The sequence below is a fragment of the Tetrao urogallus genome (assembly GCF_951394365.1).
Source record: "Tetrao urogallus genome assembly, chromosome: 26".
Taxonomy (NCBI): domain Eukaryota; kingdom Metazoa; phylum Chordata; class Aves; order Galliformes; family Phasianidae; genus Tetrao; species Tetrao urogallus.
Window position 1 is genome coordinate 1,100,052 of NC_136839.1, and position 19,328 is coordinate 1,119,379.

The following is a 19,328-nucleotide window of genomic DNA, read 5'->3' on the forward strand; positions in this document are numbered from 1 at the left end:
AACTGCAGACAGAGAGCCAGGGGAAGCAATGGGACGAGGCAGAGCCGGAGCAGCGCGGGGCAGGTGCTGCCAGCTGGTCCCCCCAGCATCCCCCCCCTGCCCCCAAGAGTTGGGATGTTTGGTCCTAAGGAAATGATTCTGCTCCTCCCTCCCCATGCATTCCCAGCACAGCGGGGGGAGGGGGGGCCCAGCCTGGTGTGTGCGCCCCATCCCCTGCGGAAGAGAGGAGGAAGGCAGAGGGAGAAACATTTGGTCCCAGAGCCCCCGCCATCCCTCGCAGACAGACCCTCAGTCCCGACAGAGCGAGAACAAAGCTACATTGGCGAGAGAAACCAGAGGCGGCTGCAGAAACACAAAGAAACCGAGACGTCGGGACGCGGCTCCGGCAGAGGGAAGGGATGCTGGGGGAGAGAGACGCGCGCGCACCGGGGCCACGGGGTGGGGAGGTTTGGCTCCAACCCCCTCAGATTGCTTCCACGTAGTTGGCGGGCAGCATGCCCGTGTCGCCCGTGCGTTCCACCGTGCCGTACATCCAACCGTCGTCGATCTGCTGCACGTTGATGATGGTGTCACCATCCTGGAAGGAGACCTCGTCTTCATCAGCCGCGTTGTAATCATAGACGGCGCGGAAACGCTTCTGTGGGGAGAGAGAGGTCAGCGGGCATGGAGCCCACCACGGGGAACACGGGGCTGTGCCAGCAATGGCCATGGGATCAAAGAATCACGGGATCGCCACGTGGTTTGGGTTGGAAAGGACCTCAAAGAATGCAGAACCATAGAGTGGTTGGGTTGGAAGGGACCTTGAAGAATGCAGAACCATAGAGTGGTTGGGTTGGGTTGGAAGGGACCTCGAAGATCATTGAGCCATAGAGTGGTTGGGTTGGAAGGGACCTCAAAGAATGCAGAACCATAGAATGGTTGGGTTGGAAGGGACCTCGAAGACCACAGGATCAATGAATGGTTTGGGTTGGAAGGGATCTCAAAAAGATCATTGAAAAATGGGATGGTGGTGGGTTGAAAGCGACCTTAAAGATCATAGGATCAATGAGTGGTTTGGGTTGGAAGGGACCTCAAAGATCACAGAACCACAGAACGGTTTGGGTTGGAAGGGATCTCAAAGATCATAGGATCAATGAATGGTTTGGGTTGGAAGGGACCTCAAAGACCACAGGATCACTGAACAATGTGGGCTGGAAGGGACCCTGAAGACCCCTCACTCACCCCCGCTGCGGACGGTGCACTGCGCTGCGTGGAGGCGGGCGCTGCAGGCTCCTTGTAGCCATAGGACTGCGAGGCTGGTGGCTGCTGCTGGTAAACTGGGCAGGAAGAATACACCATTAGCACCAGGATCTGCTGCCACGCGAAGCCCCCAGGTGCTGGGACGGCCCTTACCCGGGTTGCTGGGCTGGACGTGGTGCTGTGGTTGGTGCTGCTCCGGCCGTCGGTAATTGGCGCTTTCCTGGGAGTTCCTGCGCTCCATCTCCGCGCCCTCGCTGGGGCTGGGGCCCATCCTGCTCCTCTCAAACTCTTCATGGTATTTGATCTACGGAGGAGGATGAGAGGTCAGAGTGCAGCCCAGGGCAGCTCTGCAGGCCCCAGCCCCCCAGCAACATCCTTTGGTCCCAGCCTGCTGCTTTTCACAAGGGCAGCAGGGCAGGAAGCACAGTGGCTGCTTCGAGATGGGAGTGGGCATAGGAAGGGGAAGGAGGGAAACCTATATAATCCTATATAATAGAGCAGCGATGCCCCAAATGAGGAAGGGTTCAGCATTCAGGTGTGTGCAGAGTGAACAAGAAGCTCCCAGAGCCTGGAGAAGGGGCAGAGAATCCCTGTGGTCAGGATGCACACTAAGGTACATGGGGAGGACCAGGCAGTCCAAAATGGGTGACTCCCCCTCGTAGCAAGGGGAAGGAGAACTTCAGGGTCCTGGGGTGGGATCTGTGAGGTTTCCAAACATGGGTGAGGCTCAGGAGCAGCCTCCCAACCCCCCGCACCGCAGGAGCACAGAGCAGAAGCACCTTTAGCGATCCCAACCTGCACACACTGCAGCAAAGGGTTAACCCAACCCTGGGCACGGTGTAAAAATTAATAGCTGCTCCTGTTAATGAATACCCTGCCATTGGGAAGCACCTGGAGCCCATTTGTCTGCTGGTTAAACAGTGCTGTACTGAAGGGCACTCCAAAGGGCTCCCTACAGGCGGGAAGCAAAGCCCGGAGCAGAGCTGCAGGGACGGGGATGCTGCTGCAGAACTGACTGCACTTTCCCTATGCTCAGAGGCACAGTGTTGGGCTCTGCACAGCTCCGTTCCTAAGAGGGTTTCCTGCTGTGCAGGGCTGCATTTGCACCTCATGCTTTGGGGCAGTGCTGCAGCTCGGCCTGCAGCCCCTGTGCTGCTCATCCCCCCGCAGCGCAGAGCCCTGTTGGCACAGCAGGCTGCATGCAGGGGCTGCTAAGTGGGTCACGGCCATGCCAAGCTGGCAGACAGATGCCTGCGGGGCTCTGAACGCCTCCTGTGCAGGAAAATCCACCCAGCAGCTCCCAACTTAAGCAGAGCCTTCAGGTCTGGATGTGCAGGTAACTCCCTGCGGACCCCACATGCTGCCCAGAGCTGCAAATGGGATCAAAAAGAGAGGGAACAAACAGCCGCCTCCAGCCCCATGGGGTGTGCTGTGTTTGTGTGTGTGTCTATGAGCTCCTTCATGTGGGCTCCCTCTCCTTGCACAGGCATGGCAGCTTTCTGAAACCCAAAGCATTTTGCATGCAAAGCTGCAGCTCTCAGGGCAGGCCCAGGGCTCGGCGAGGAACCTCCTGGCTTGCTGCTGGGCCAGGTTTTGCAACAGCTTGGGCTGTTAGATAAGGACTGCACACATGACTTTTACCAGCAGCTAAAGGTTAATTAACCCTCTGCGTGCTGCTGGAGGGATGCAGTGCTGCAGGCAGCCGTGTCACTGTGCCCCAGGTCGGCTGCACCCCATGCAGCAGCTCTGTGTGTGTGTGTGTGTGTGCATCCTCCTCCTTCGCCATGGAAACAACCATCCACATCCTGCACACAGCACCTGGACAGGGATGGGGGGAGCAGGATGCAGCCAACCCAGACGTGGGCTTCTTGTTTTTAGAAAGGGAGAGCTGGGTCTCTTTTAGACACAGCCCAGAGCTCCACGCGGTGCTGCGTGCTCAGTGGGCCGTGCTGACAGCCTGGGTGACAATGAGGTATGGTGACAGCTCAGGTGATGCTGTGTGCCTCCCTCCCCCCCTACCAGCACACAGCTCCGCAGCAGAGGAGCGCAGCAGCATCAGACACAGCGATCAGAAGGCACTCACGTTGCTGATCTGATCCTGAGTCTTTTTGATTCGCTGCAGCTCCGGGGTGTCAGCCACCACGCTGAAGCCTTTCCCCTTGTTCTTCTCAAACTCCTCCTTGTAGCGAATCTGGGTGGGATCAAGAACAAACACAGTGAGCTGCGGGGGAATGCAGTGCGTGGAGCTGCTCTGCTCACCCAGACGGACCTCGCTGTCCCCACAGCAGCTCTGAGTCTTGGCTTCGTGCAGGGAGCCCCCATAATGTATCTGCTAACAGTAAAACGAGGCACTGCCAAGAGCTGAAACACAACAGCTTCCTGTGCTCTGCTCATCCTGTTGCTCTCTCAGCAGGGCTGGGGTCACTTGGATTCACTTTGCATTTCCTGCAGGCTGCCACTGCAGGTCAGCTCAGCCGCAGCTCTCTGCCCATATGTGGGTCCTGAGGGCTCCATGAGCTGCACCCACTGCTCCACCAGGGGACATTGAGGGACAGAAAAGGCCCAGGATGGCCATCACAGAGCAGGCTGTGGGGCTGGAGGCCAGCAGAAATGAGCAGCCCTATTTGTTCGCCAGACTGCCACCAGCATCGCTTCCAGCAGAGCCCTGCTTTATTTCACTCGTCCCCTTGCATGCTTTTCAGTAGCTCTGTGCAGCGTCCAGACCACGTTTCCAGCACACAGCCCTGAGCTGCACCTTGCAAACACATTGCTCCTGCCCCGCACAGAAGCAGAAATGCAAGCTATGGGAGCTACAGAGCCTCCACCCCTTCCCCACAGCCACAGCACACACGGCACAGTCCACAACTGGTAACTCTGATGTGACTCAGAAAGGAAAGGTTTAATGAACCGGGCTGCAGAATCCTCCCTTGCAGGGTAACAACGTGACCGAGATGCCAAAGCACATCAAGGAGGAACCGATTTCAGGGCAGAAGCCTCTGTTTGCCCACGGCAATGAGGGAGAGAGCTGGAGCTGGTTGGGGTAAGGGACACAAACAGTGCCATTAGGAAGGAGCAACCTCAGGGTGTTACGCATCGGGCTGCAAATGCACAGCTCAACGAGCATGAGAAGGAAAGGTAGAGCATCCTCAAGCATGAAGCTCATCACAGGGCTAAGCAGTTCCCTTGATATTCTGTACATTTACCCTCCTGAATCTCACCCCTCTCTTCTTCTCCCTTTAACACCCAGGTCAGAGCAACGCAGCCCAAAAGGATCCCCTTTGAGGCTGCCCTGAATGCAGGGGGGAACGATGCCAAGATGTGGGGCACAGCGCGTGCTGCAGGGGAGGTTCTGCCCCATGGCAATCAGAGCAGGACAGGGGCACTGGGGTGATGTTGGGAGGGAAAACACGGAGCAGGGGGACACTGCAGTGCTGCAGCCATCACAGTGGCCAGGACAGACAGCAGAAAAAGGGAGGAAGTGCTCAGAATGGGCAATTTTCTGCTTCTCCCTGCCCTTACGAGGCAGCCGGTGCCTGCTGGTGCTGTGGGTACCTGCAGCGCTCAGGCAGGGCGGCTGCTCCCAAAATGCCCATTTTTAGCATTCGGGAGTAACCACAGAAGGGGAACCCTGCGATTTGCTCGCCGCACGTGGGCTGCAAGAAGAGGCTGCAGGCGTAAAAGCTGTCGCTTTGCAGACACTTTTAACTACACAGGCTGTTATTATCCAGCGTCTGCAGTGACCGGAACAGCAGACGCCCTCTCCACAAACACAAATAGAGGAGGAAGGTGGTGGATCTGCATGCAGCCCTGTTACCGGTGCACAACCGGCTCTGCCGGTCCTGCTGGGGTGTGGGTTTGGCAGATCGCCCCTATTGGGGTCACCCACAAACACAGCTGTGAAGGGAAGCACAGAGCTGCAGAGCTCCAGCTGGCAGCAGCCCCACGGAGGACCACAGACCTTCTGACTGCCCCTTCCCTCACACAGCTGCCAACCATCGGCTCCATTTACAGCCCAAACTCAGCTCCTGCTTCAGAAGGGCTCTCTGAAGGGGTCTGCTCAGCTCCTGCTGTCCCTACGAGGCTGTTCACAAAGCACAGCAGTGGCAGCCTTAGCTGGAGCACTTGGAGAAATGCAAAACAGGAGAGTCCCTGTGTGGGCAGAACAAAGGCACCAAGATCCTATCTGTAGCACATTCAGGGTCTGCCCTCCATGGGGGGCTCTGGGCAGCTCCCACCCGCTTCAGCTGCCCCGTGTCTCACTGCTACCCATCCCTTCTGCTCCCTCCTGCTCTTAGAGCCATGCCCTCAGCCCGTCCCAGCACCAAGATGTGGGTGCCACTGTCCCACAGGCTGGAAGCCCCTGGCTGCACCCCAGCCCCTTTCATGCCACGTGCACACACAGCCAGCCCTGCAACGTGCTGCTCCCATTGCCAGTGCCCACAGTGCCCCTGCAGTGACAGGGGCTGTGCACAGGGCTTTGCTTCACCTCCCACAAGATACAGCAGTAGCTGAGCATTTGGGAATGTTAAGACAACACAGCGTGTCTGTTCCAGTCCCTTCCTTTCAGAAGGGTCCACGCACACTGCAGTGGTGGAGGAGCAGTGCAGGAATGGGATGCAGCCCCCAGCACCTCCCAGGGCACTGTACCTGCTCCAGGCACAGCAGATCTCCAGGTCTGAGCACGGCTCTAAAGACACTCAGTGCAGAGGGAAATGGGATGGATGGCACCCCGCACCGACCTCACGCAGAGGATGGAACCTACTTTCATTTCCAGCCACATCCAGCACAGCACACAGCACAGGAGCCGAGCGTCCCAGCGAGCTGCAGAAAAGCCCAGGCAGTGCCAGCATCCCCTCCCCGGGGTCTACTTTAATAAGCAAGAGATAATGAAGAGCTGAGCTCATTGGAAAAGCAGCACCGGGGGCTGCAGAGCACACGGTTCTCCGGATTATTACTGAGGAAGAGCAACCGTGTCCCCTTTGTGGCTCCTTGGAGCACAGAGTGAACTTGGGCTGAGCTCCATCCAGGTGCACAGGGTGCTGCTGGGCCGGCCTTGCAAAGCACAGCTCTATCTGCCACCAGGTGAGGTTCTGACCCCATTCTGTTTGCTTTCCAGCTCCAGGCTCACGGGGAGAGGAGGAGGAGGAGGGCAGCGTCTCCTCCAGGCACGTGGAGGGGAACATGCTGACCCCAAAGGATGACTGCTCACGTCACACCAACCCTGGGCAAACCCCAACCCTGTTCTGCCCATCCGCTGCCAGCACTGCGCTGAGCCAATGCTGACAGCTCTGGGTGGACTCTCTGCCCTTTCCTCTTTGCCCCTTTCCATTGAAGGAAATAAAAAAGAAAAAAAAGAAGTAAAAGAGATTCCCAGAACAGTGGCCACATCCTGTGCTCTCCCCAGAGACGGTGACTCAAGCCAGAACTGCCCCTGGATGCTTTCTCTCCCACTGCAGCTCTGCCTGCTGCCCACCCAAAGCAATCCCAACACCCCCAGGAGGAGCAGTGCCCGGAGCTCTGCATCACAGCTGGGCACTTTGGGGACACCCTATGGCACAGAATGGGGCACATCTGCTCAGCTCCCTCCTCCCACAGCCTCCCCTCTTCCCACTTTATCCACACCCCCTGGTATCTGTTCCATCTGCTCGTTTTTGCCTGCCAGAGCTTCCAATCCCTCCAACCTTTGGGTTCACCCAAAACCGGCGCCCGCAGAGCTCACGCCCCTCCTTTCCATTTCACCCCGCTGCAATGCTGGATGCCAGCAGGGAAAATCCCACTGCGGGGTTGGGGGTGCCTGGGGGAGGCAGCTCACAGCCACCTCAAATGAGTGGAACAGCAAACAGCAAAACAGCCCCACGCACAGCTCTCCTGCTGCGCGCCGGAGCAGAGAACACAGCACAACGAGGCGCAGCACAAAGCACAGAGCAGCTCTCACCTGGCTCTGCAGCACACAATGTATGCTTACCTGGCTCTGCAGCTCGCTCTGCTGCTTTAGGCGCAGGTTCTCGGGAGTGTCTGCCACCATGGTGAAGGACTGCTTCGGGTAGTGTCTGCAGGGGGGGAAAGGACAGCGTCAGCACTGGGTGCCCAGCCCTCTCCATAGCACCGTGCTGGAGGTGTCGTCCTGGAGCAGCCACCCCTCTGCACTCTGCTGCTTTCATGGGGAAAAGCAGATAAGGAAGGTTTGGCTTTTTTTTTCACGTCATTATTTTTTTTCCCAGAGGAAAATGTCTTTGTAGGTTTGTGCCCGAGTTCTGGATGGACCCCGGGACACCTTCACCAGGACCTTCAGTTACCGTCACTGGTAACATCAGTCCAAGTAAACATTTTGGTTTACACCGCTCTGCCTCTGCTCCACTGCTCCCAGCAGGATGGCTCAGAGGAGCCCACAGCTCTCCTTGCTCATTCTGCTGCAGTTTCAGCCACAGACCTCACATTGAGGATATCACCACCCAGCAGGAGCTCCGTCAGCAGAACGGTGTCTGACCCGGGGCGCTTCTCACCTACGCCCATCCCACACGTGGGGTGATTGCTTAGCATGTGCCCAACACGGGGCTGTAAAGCAGGAGAGCCACGGCCGGGCTGCATTCCTGCAGTGCCACACGCAGCCTCTGCTATCAGCACAGATGTGCAGTGGGGTGAACTCACGCGTGGCAGGAGGTGAACATCTGACACAAACGCTGTGAGCTCCCCCTGAGATGGGAACACTTCACGCAGCCCTTCCCCCGCTCAGGAAGGTGGAAAAGCAGAGGCAAAGCTGCTGGAACGTGGGGGGTTTCATGAGCAGATCCATTGCCAGGCACCACCACATGCAATGGCAGCTGCCCCCAGATGCAGCACTTTGGGTCTGGGGGGCACAGAGCAGCAGCACCCCCAACTCACATTCACTTCCCTTTGCTTGAACAAACCCTCCTGAAAGCCCCGACAAGGCAGCTCTCCCCTCCTCCACGGTGGCTCCGAAAGGAGGTGAGCAGGGCTGAAAACAAACCTGCAAACCCTGCAGATGCATCTGCTGCCCATGCACACAGCTCTGACCCCATCCCCGTCCCGTTGCTGTCCCTGCACCAGGCAGCCCACAGCTCCCACGCTGGCAGACAAGGCGAGCCCTGACCTGATGGAGCTGCAGCCCCATCCCTACCCACACCACGTGAGAGCCCTATGGGTCTGACAGCCCCAGACTGCGCCCTGACAGTCACCACAGGGAACTGACGGCACACAGTGTGAGCAGAGCTCTGCCCACGGCTGTCCACGCTGCGGTCAGCGCAGCAGGAAACCATCTGCACCACGACACTGAGACACGGACCTGAGAGCAGCACATACCTCATGCAGCAACGCAGGAAGTGAGACAACAAAAATAGACTCCAGAGCCACGCTGAGAAAACAGAGAAACCCCCCCACGCACACCCAGAAAGCAGACAAAGCAGATGTGGTTTGCAGAAAGGGGAAAGGAAGCTCAGCAGCAGTTGAGAGGGACAAGGAGCAGCGCTGGATGAGAGCAGATCACAGACCGCCCCTAGGATATGGTTTAATCTCTGTTTAGATTAATCTGACGGGGGAGATTCAACACTGTGTGCTCAGGCTCTGCTCCCACCACGGCTGGGCATGGCGTTGGGGCACAGCATCCACCCAGCTGGGGCTGCTGGGCTCTGCACTGCCTCCTCCACGCTGACCAAACGCAACACAGCAGCACCGGGGTGGCTTTGCCAACAGCCAAAGAGCTGAGGTGAAAGCAGAGCTCTCAATGGTTGGTTCTCCCAGAAGCTAAAGCTGTAGGGATGGCCGGATGATCTCCGGACCCCTCCAACCACTGGGAATCATAGCAGCAGCTCCACAGCAGAGCCTCTGCCCGAGGGATGTTCTAGAGGCAGCAACCAGCAGCGCAGCCATGGCACACAGCCCACTGCTGCCCGCTGCAAAAGGAGCAGGGCTGCAGTCAGAAAGGTGCTTCTGAATGCTGCACGTGCATTACAGCCACGGTATCTGTGCTGCAGAGCCAGCAGTGCATGCACTGAGTGTCCAAACCTGGCTGCAGGAAATGTGTGCTTGCATCCCAACGCTGTGCCAGGAGGCGGCTGCTCCGGGCGCTGGGGCTCTGATGCAGCAGCATTCATGCACTCCATGCATCACTGCAGCTCAGCAGCACTGGAGGACAGCTCAGCACAGAGCCTCTTCCTGAGCTTCTTGGAAGCCACTGCTTAACTCACACTGAGGTCAAAGAGAACAAAAGCACTTTTTAAGCACAAAAGCAACACAGTCCAAACCCCTTTGCTGGCTGTGGTGCTGTGCTCAGCCCAGGGCCGGGGGGCAGCAGCCATGCAGAGCAGCAGAGCACAGTGTGACACTGTGCAGCTCCTGCAAAGGGCAAAGGCAATCACAGTGGTGCAGCACTGAGCTGCAGCCTCATCTCTGTCACAGCTCTGTGCTCTCTGAGTCTAAATCATCCCATTTCCATGGCAACAGCATCCAATGCTCCGGGCATGCTAATAGCACGGAGAAGGGTCCGAGCATGGCGTGTGGGGAGGAGGAAGCCCCCAGTGCTGCAGGACTGCAAAGCAATGCCACAAATCATCCCTGCCACGTTGGGGGAAACCACACAGCCGTGGCTGTAGGGCAAAATCATCATCATCATCTTCTGGAAGACGCTGATGCCATTCACAGCGTGGGCAGGGGCCGGGGAGGGATGAAGGAGAGGGGCACAGAACAGCATTGGGTTTCTTCTTTGGTCAGTGAGATTTTGCAGGAGCCTCCCCAAGGGCTGCAGCCCTGAGCCCCACATCTGCTGCTGGGGGCAGCGATCGTCCTGCAGCAGGGAATGGGAGGAAATGCACCAAGTGAACCACATCCCCCATGGACGGGCATCAGCTCCATGCAGAGCTGTGGGATCCGCCTGCTCCAAAGGCTGGGAACGAAGGAGTGGGGACACTCAGCACAAACCACAGATGTCCACCTCCCTGCAATGGGGAAACCATCTCGTATGCATGAGAATCAGCCACAGCGCTCAGAGCAGTAAATTAAATCTTAATGAGGAAGCACCGACGGATTGTGTCGGGTTGGGGGAGCGTGCAGGAAGCAGAATTGCACCAGGGATGGGCAGGGAGCGTCCTTCCCCATGCAGGGTGCTCTTGTGCTCTCCACCCCACAGTCAGACCCATAACTGGTGCAGGTAAGGAAGCTGCTCAGCACCCGACCTGCCTCCTCCAGAAGCAAGAGCAGCACACAGCAAAACCACCCTTGCAATTAGTGAGCAACAGCCTTTGGTACCCAGCACAAAAAGGATCCGTGCCCACCGCGGTCCTGGCACTGCACCATGGCCCCGTGGTGCTGAGCCAAACGCCTCAGAGGAAGCAGCTCTGCATAGGATTGGGAAGTAAGAGCTTGGGAGGAAGCAAGAGCCAGTTGCAGGCCTTTCCCAATGGGCCCCCTGCACCTAATTAGTGCCTAATGAATGGGGCACTCGGGATCCAATGGGGCTGCTGATGGGCAAGACAGAGCAGCATGCAGGGACACAGAGCAGGGCGATACGGGATGCACATCCCTGCTTGGGGCCTCTCCCCCATTCACTTTCTGCTGGCACCATCCATAGAGCTGCTGAAGACACCCCTCAGAAGGCAATGCATGCTGTCCCATCCCCAGAAACAGGAGCAAACCCCAACACAGCCCCAGACACCTCGTGCTGTGCTACTAAACCAGGTCAGGGCAGTCTTTGCAGGGTGGACAGAGCCTGTCTGGCTGCTGCATTAGGGGCAGTTTGGGGCCGTCAGCCCCACAGCACCTGGAGGCAGCTGGGGATTACCAGGGATCAGGGTCTGTCTGCTCTGCACCCCCAGCTGACTCCCTGCTGCCTCTATGGGGGTGGGAGCTCTTCTGAAGAGCTGCCACAAAGAGCTGCATGGGGGGGACAGCAGCTCCTCCCATACACCCCCCAAAACAGCCCCACCACGGAGCCGTGGGGCTGCACTTGGAGATGGAGCTACACTTCTCCTGTAAGGTCAGCAGTGGGATGCTTCTGCAAGACAACAGGAACAAGAGGAGCCACTTTCGGCATGACTCCAAGGCACCTCTGTTTCCTTGCATGGCCACCGTGTGCTGCATTTTGGCAGCAAGCAGTGCTTGGTGCATCGCTTGCCCTCGCACACAGGCTCCAAGCGAATGCTTTGGGCAGATGTGCAGCACAACCCCACACCTCCAGGAGGTGAGCATCACCCCCACGGCTGCACAGCAGCTTTGGGAACAAAGAGTTATGCAGCAGGAGCAATAGGCTGAGTGCTGCCAGCAGGCTGCACGGTCACATCCTGCCCATCACGGAGCTGCTGGCTCACAGGGACACACTTAAACAATAATAAACTGTTGTTCTTTCTTAAGTGAAAACAGCACCCTGCTACTTTGCAGAGAGCTTGCAAACATCCCGCCCTAAAGGAGCAGGCTGCAGAGTGGGATCTCAGTTCCTCCCAGTGTTTTCAGGCTGCCAAAATGGCTGGGCCAGCCCTCTGTGTGTGCAGCTGCTGCTTTTCCCAGCATCTGTTCCCAGCCCATACTGAGCACAGCACAGCTCTGCAGGATGAGCTCCTCACCAAGGCTGCCCCAGCGCCCTCCCCATGCTGGAGGCAGAAGGGGACCCGCAGGCACAGCTCCAGCACAAGGAACCCAGTGCTGAGCAGGGACACTGCACTGCCTTCCTGGGGCTTTGCTCAGCTCCCCCCCTCTTTCCCAGAGGCCGTGCCAGCACTTCCAGAGGGTGTTGCAGTGCGAGCAGCCTGCTCCAAGAACCTGCTTTCATCCACAGTGGAAAGATTTCAAGCAAAAGCAGAGCAGGGTGTTGCCAAGCTGTGAAGTCAGCAGCAGCAGCTCCTGGAAGCAGTAATGCTCATCTCACAGCCACCCTGTCCCCCCCCCACCCCCAAACAGAGCACTGCCTGTCCACCCTCCCCCCCCTCACAGTGTTGTTTATGGGAGCAGAGCCGGCATCGCAGCACTACTGGTTTTTTCCACAAGGTCTCTGGCCCCAGGCACGGATAAGCAAGGTTGGGAACACAACAGCCACCAGCAGCCCAGCCCCAGGGGCTCTGCAACTGAACCCCCCCCCCCCTCACGCAGGGCTGGGGGTTTTGCTGCTGTGCGTGGAGCTGCAGTGAAGACCCCCACCCTGATGACAGGATTGCGTTTCTCAGCAAACACGCTCACTCACCATCTGCTTTGTGAGCAGAGCTCAACAATAGGGCAGTGTCTGCACGGGCACCCAATACCTGCACCAGGAGAGCGCTGCCCCTCCTCCAAACCCCAGAGCTGGGGGGGGGGCATGAAAGCTTCCACACGACCCCCACCTCTCCGTGCAGAAGAGGGATGGGGGGGGCCTTTCCCCACATACTCCATTGCCTGCTCCCACCTACCCACAGCACAGAGGCATTCCTTCCACCCAGAGCCCCAACCCAGTGCCACTCAAACACCCAGACACCCCCCTGGCACACAGTTGTTCCTCTTTTCCTTTCTGCCCCCCTTCCCCCCCTGGTCTGAGGGCTCACTGTGCGAACAGAGGCAGCTGCTACCAGATGGGGCACTGCATGGAGCCAAGAACGCATTGCTGGGGCTCCTCTCTTTCCAAGAGCCCCGGGGGTGTGGGACAGCACAGCGTGGAAAGCGGAGATGGGGCTACAGGGGGGTCCTTGGGGTCAGCAATGGGAAGGAAGGTGATGGGGCTGCTGGAGGACAGCACTCCCACACTGCACACACAGGACAGCATAGCTGGGTGCAGCTGTGGTCACACAGCAGATGGAGGGAGCAGGGACTGGCACACTTACACCATGTACTACTGGCACAGACCAGAGCCCCTCAGCAAAGGGGAAAATGCAGTTTCCTCTCCCCTCGCCAGCATAGGAGGTGCAGGGGTGAGCCAGCAGCAGTGCCTCATGCAAACCCAACAAGGGGGGGGCTGAGTGAGCAGCCAAGGAACAAACCCAGCAGCACAGGGGGTGCTGGAGCAGGGCTGTCTGAGCTGAACACGTTCAGCACAGCAATTGTTTTGAGATCAGCAGGAATTCAAGCAAGCCCACAGCAATATGATGAAGCCTGGCCTTGTCTGGAGGTGCTCTCGAGGGAGATGAACAGAACGATCACGTAACTGGGACAGGGCAGAGAAACACTTCTGCCTCTCCAGCAGCCTCTGCCTCTTGCAGCTCAGCTCTCCTCCATCCCTGATCTGCATACAGCCCTTCCCCTGCCTCTGCTTCCACCTCCTGGAGCTCGAGGTGCTCCCATGGGATGAACCCAGCCCCAAACACCGCCGGCAGCACCCAGCTGCATCACAGCACCAAAGCCACAGGGAGCCCAGAGCTGCAGCCACCCAAAGGCTGCGCCCGGATTTATTGCAGGGCAATGGCAGAGCAGGAGGAAGCCCGGCCCTCTTCCTTCTGCTCTCTTGAAGAAAGAAACTTCGGAATTTGGCAGAAGGCCACGGCTCAAACAGAGCAGACCCTGTGCTCAGCACAGCAGCCGCTCCCCTGCCAGAGTAAACGTTGCTGTTCCCCAGCTCCTGCAGGCACCAGCAGCATCAGGATCCACCAGGCTGCCCCACGTCCCCCTGTCCCTCCTGGGGCGGCACGGAGCCCTGTGCTCTGCCCCACAGCATTGGGCAGCACAACCTCACCCTGCTTGCCAGCAGCTCCCAGTTCCCTGTGCATTAAGGCACGGCCACACGGAGCAGGAAGGGCACAATGTGATGTGGGTCTTTGTGAGACCAGCCCAGGCTTCCTGAGCGGCTGTGAAAGAGTTAAGGCCACAGCCAGCATCAAAGGCAGCTCTGGAGCAGAGGGGGTTGAGAAAGTGAGATGGGTCGGGGTTGCGCAGACTCCTTGGAATCTCAGGAATTTCCCATTATTATCCCACTTCCCTTACAGCAGCAGAGGGAAGGAGCAGCACAGGACCCCAGGTCTGCAGTACGAACGGGGATGGGCACATCCCAGGCCGTGGGGCGCACAGGGGAGGGGGCTCTGGCTGCAACAAGGGCTGCTGAGGGCTCTCGCACCCTGCAGGACGCAGCCACCCCCAAAGGGACACACAGGACACCGTCTCAGCCCTGCAGGGTTGTGTCACCTCCACCACCTTCGCTCCCAGCAATAGCAGAGCTACACGAGAGAGTTTTGCTGCAGCGCTGCTGACTGACAGCCCTATTGCTTCTCTATTCTATTCTTAGGCATTAATATGGTTAATACCCATCTTACAAGGATGTTGTCAGGATTAGAGTTTTTAGAGCACTCTGTGAATGGAGCTCGCTACACAAGTGCTAAGCAGCAGCACATCATCTCATTTTCCTCCTAAGATCCGTCGATGTATAAGAAACAGCTACAAAAGATCTCATTGCAAAGCTGCTTTATAGACGTTAAGAAACACACACAGCAGAATCTTATCCACCTGCAGACTGAGCAGGGCTGGATCCCAGGACACAGCCAGAACCCATTTCCCCATCCCCAAATGCTGCAGAGCAATGGAGAACCGTCCCATGGAACCACACCAGGGCTCCAGGACCCCACATGGTGGGACATCAGAAAATCAACCACTGAGAGGGAGGAGAACCCCACGGACCCCCCAGCACCCACAGCCCCAACCCCCCGTGGCAGCACTCACGCGTTGCAGTAGGGCTTCTTCTCGTAGCCCTTGTAGTTCTTCATGTTGAGGGTCATCTTGCAGGTCTCGCAGTGGAAGCATGCTTTGTGCCAGAACTGCAAACAGAGGAGAGGAGCGTCAGCACGAGGCTCCGTTCTGATGGGACACGGCCCTGCTCTGCTAAACTCAGCCCAGAGATGCCAGTGCTGACACCCACAGCCCCTGCAGGGCCTCCCACCATCACAGGACTCTCTCCCAATGCATCTCACCCCAACACAGCAGCAGCATTTATGACTTTGCGTTACAGCAGCGTGCTGCTTTATCTCCACATCAGGAATCCACAGGGCTAGGCCGAGGAGGTGAGTGAAAGCTCCTCCTCACGCACGCACTCAGCAGAGCCAGCAGCTGTGGTTTGCAGCTTCAAAGGTACAGCTGTGGGTTTTTCTGCCCAGAGCTGGGCAGGGGAGCTGCAGAGACACCCAGCCCAGGGAGCGAGATAGAGATAGAAAAGAAGAGCCTCCCCCCCCCCCCCCCCCATGAGCAGCACTCGGTCCAACACAGGTGTCCAAAGGGTCCCCCCCACCCTCACTGCCCTCCCCAAACCTCATGGATCGTCCTATGCACACTTCAAGGCCCTCTCCTCCACTGCTGGAAGACACAGCAGCACCTTATCAGGGCAGCGCTGGAGTGATAAGGATGAGCAGCCTGATGCTGGGGAGGGGGTGTGGGCATCCTCCCCCAGCCCTGCACACCCCAGTTGAATGCCAGGCACAGACTCACAGCAGCACAGCTCTTCCTCCAGCTCACACTCAAGGTTAAAGACTCAAAATTCAGATCACAACCCGACATTATTGGCCGCAGCATGAGCTCTAAAGACACATTTGGAGTGTTTAGGGCCCTTCTGACCCAGGGGCTGGAAGGAGCCCTGTGAGAGCAGCTCAGAGCAGCTGTGTGACCCCTCAGGATGCTTGGCCCCAGCTGTGTTCTGCTGTGACCTCGTGCCCAGGGTCCCAGGAAGGGCTGGGGGCTTGGAGTGACGCCTGGGGAGCAGAGCTGAGTGAGAGAATTGAAGAAGGAAAGCACCACCCCAGTGGCTCTTCCTCCATCAGCAGACACACTTTGCACGCGAGGTGCCCACAGCAGCTCCACAAAAACACAGAAGGAACAAGCAGAGCCAAGGCAGCAGCTCAGCACCCAGAGCTGCGAGTCAGGCGATGCAGTGAGCGAACACAGGGAGAACAGCTGCTGCTGGTGCTACAGTTTCCACCCGTAATGTTTTTTCCACCTTAGAGCTTCTAAGCATCTGTTTCCACTGCTGGCGCCGTGCTCTGCTCCGTGCTCTCATCCTGCAGGAGCAGCAGCAGCCCTGTGCCACCCACCCCCAGCGCCACACCCCGAGCACAAACACAGCCCTGGGCGCTGTGACTCAGCGGAGCAGGACAACTCACCGCCTCTCAGTTGCTCAGAGCAACGTATTTGTGCTTTTCCTCCTGCGAGTTCCTCCTGAGAGTTCCTCCTCGGCTTCCTGCTAACGGTGGCCGAGCAGAGGGGCATCGCACTGCACTGCCCTGTACCGTCGCCCAGCTCCTATCCTGCCCACTTTTCCCCTCTCCCCCGTGCTTTCAGATGAGACAGACGGACCAACAACCCTCAGAGCATCCCATAAGTTACATACAGCCTTCCAGCCATCCACAGCATCATAACAACATGAATACCCAGAGATGAGCTGCCTGCAGCCCTCAGCACTGCCACCTCTGAACATCACCTTACCCCAACACGGCACTGTATGCACGAACCCACACCAACACCACAAAGGAGCAGCACAACAGGCACAGGAACAGCAGCTCTTCATACTTCCCATCCTGCTGCCCCTCACCCTCTAGCAGAGAAAGGAGGCCAGGCTCCAAATAGCTTCTTTTCAGGAGAGTTGATGGCTCTGCTTTTCAGTTCCCAGGTTGAGGTGCTCAGAGCTCCTGGAGCAGAGCTCAGGCACAGCTGCACAGTGCTGCACCCCCACAGCCCGGAGCTGCTCTGCTGGGCATGCAGTGCACGGAGCACCGTTCCCACCTGCGTGCAGCAGAACGGGGATGGAGCTCACAGCTATGTGCACCCACAGCTCATCCTTTGCTGCTGCTGCACCATTCAGGACTCAAAGGATGAAGACGGCACAGGGAGAGCCCCGCTGGGTTTGTGGCCACTTTAAGGAACTAACAGCAAATCCCACCTTGGTTTCACAGTCACAGCACCACTACAGGAGCCCCGTGTCGCTCCCCCAGCGGAAGCATCGCAGCCCTCAGCCTTGGGCAAGGGAACCCCCACCCCGTTGCCGAATGGAGCCGTCGTTCCGTGCAAAGCAGCGGCGCTGAGATCCCAACCAAACGGCTCAGCCCCCGTCCGACACAGCCGAGGACCTCGGATCAGTCGCTGCCGCTATCAGCGCTTCGCTCCGGGAAAAGGCAAACCCGTCACCCTGCGCTCCGCACCGCTCCCCCCGCGGCGGCCACCCGGTGCGGTGCGAGCAAATCCGCCCTTCAGACTTTGCACGGAGCTGACGCGGACGTTGTAAAAGCAGAGATCGGGTCGTGCTTTCCGGGAGGCGGGGGGACTCGTGCAGCCGCAGGAAGGATTAACGGGGGGCTGCAGAGAGCGAAGCCCCCGCAGCCCTGAGCTGTTCCCGCAGCCCCGCACGCACAGCGGGCAGTGAGAGCAGCGCGGGGCTGCGCGCATAGGAGGAAGCGCATCCCCCCATCCCCCAATGAACCCCCGCCAGGACACCCGCGGGGGTTGCTGTGCAGACAGAGCCACTTCTCAGCTTGAAACAGACGGGAGGGTCTGTGGGACACAGCGCTGATGGATCGGCGTCGGCCGATTCCCAGCGTCAGGAAAAAACCTCATCCGTGAAAAATGCGGCCCCGGGGTCTGCGCGGCTCAGGAATGTCGCTGCGCGGATCGGCGCATTCCGCGAGTTACTTATTTTAGAACCTGCGGGAGCGCCCCGGAGTGGGGGGTGGAGGGGGGGGGTGGAGGGGAGGGGGCGGCTCCGGGGGTCCCGCGGGGGCAACAGCGAGAGATCGCTGCACCCCTCCCCCCCCCCCCCCATCACCCCCTCCTCGAGAACAGAATGCCGGTGGCAGAAAAGCTTTATTTTTAACGGGGAAAGAAACGCTCCGAAGCGATACTGAAAGCAGCAAGAGAAAGCAACGCGAACCGCAGAGCTCCGGGAACGGGGACGCGCCCGATGGAACCGGAGCTTAAAAAGAAACCCCCACTGCTAATGGGATCCAGATGGGTTCCGCCTCACGGCGCTGCGGGATCCAGAGCCTTTCTCCCCCCCCCCCTCGACAGCTCCGACCGCTCCGCACGGTGCGGGCAGAACGCGGTGGCGGGGATTGGGTCGAGAAGGAGGAGGGTTGCGGGATGCTGCTCCCCGCTCTCACCTTATCCAGGCAGTTCACCTTCTCGGTAGGATACACGATCTTCCCGCAACGCGCGCAGTTGGGGTTCATGGCCGCCCCGCTCCCCCCGCAGCCGCCGCCGCGTCCGCCTCTGGGCCGCCGCCCGCGCGCCGCGCCCCTAAATAAGGGGGGGGGGGGGGGAGGGAGGAGGGGCGGCGGGGGCGCGCGGGGCGGGGCGGCAGCGCGCGCCCACCCACGCGCATCGCCCCGCCGCCCTCACGCGCGCTCCCGCACTCCTTTGCACGCGCAAATCGCTGCTCCCTGCACAACCCAAACCCCACCCCGCGGGTGCGCGGCCCCGTTGCGCGACACGACACTCCGCGCGGGCACGCGCACGCGCTTCGCTCCTCGAGCGGCTCCACGTGTCGCATCCCCCCCGCCCCCCCCCCCCCGCACCGCGCGGTCCCGCACAGGATCACGGCGCGGGGCGCGGAGCGGCAGCCGGGGGTATAGCTCAGTGGTAGAGCATTTGACTGCAGATCAAGAGGTCCCTGGTTCAAATCCGGGTGCCCCCTCGTTGGGATTTTGTCTTTTTCTCTCCTTCCATCCCCCCCCCCCCGCCTCATCGCGGCTTCAGACGCGTCGCGCTGCTCCGTGGGCGGTTTCTCCTCGTTTGGCTCAGGAAGTGCTGCGGGGAACGGAGCCGCTCCGCACCCAAACGCTCCGCAGGGACGGCTCCCACCCCTGCGCACAGCGGAGGTCCCCGGGCTCCCAGGGCAGCTCTTCCATCTCCCCGAGCTGCACCGGCAGGAGCTCACCCAGAGCTGTGAGTTATCACAACGCTTTGCTTTCTGCACCGAACAGAGCCCAGTCCCACCCCCGTGCCCTCACCCTTCGGACATCAATCAGCACCGATGCCCCCCATCTGCACTGTCTCACAGTCAACCTTCAGCCAATCGTTGGCCAACCAGGTTCCCACGGGCCTTTCTGGCCACCAGGGCACACTGCTGGCTTGTGGTCACCTTGTGGTCCTTCTCTGTAGAGCTCCTTTCCAGCAGCACAGCCCCCATTCCGTACCAATACACGCAGTTACTTCCC

General features: G+C 59.1%; 1 protein-coding gene across 2 annotated transcripts; it reads right to left on the reverse strand.

Moving 5' to 3' along the window:
* Nucleotides 1–430: 430 nt before the first annotated feature.
* On the reverse strand, nt 431–18,341 carry LASP1 (LIM and SH3 protein 1; the record flags this gene model as incomplete). 2 transcript variants are annotated; one of them, XM_079547081.1, is made up of 7 exons in its annotated part: nt 431–637; nt 1,222–1,316; nt 1,393–1,543; nt 3,323–3,430; nt 7,205–7,289; nt 14,857–14,951; nt 18,273–18,341. In XM_079547081.1, the coding sequence occupies 7 exons, from the start codon at nt 18,339–18,341 to the stop codon at nt 464–466; spliced, it is 777 nt and encodes a 258-aa protein (XP_079403207.1). In that variant the 3' UTR covers nt 431–463. The 2 variants fall into 2 exon arrangements, with proteins under 2 accessions (XP_079403207.1, XP_079403208.1); XM_079547082.1 differs by lacking the exons at nt 7,205–7,289; nt 18,273–18,341 and having other exon boundaries at nt 14,857–14,937.
* Nucleotides 18,342–19,328: the final 987 nt, after the last annotated feature.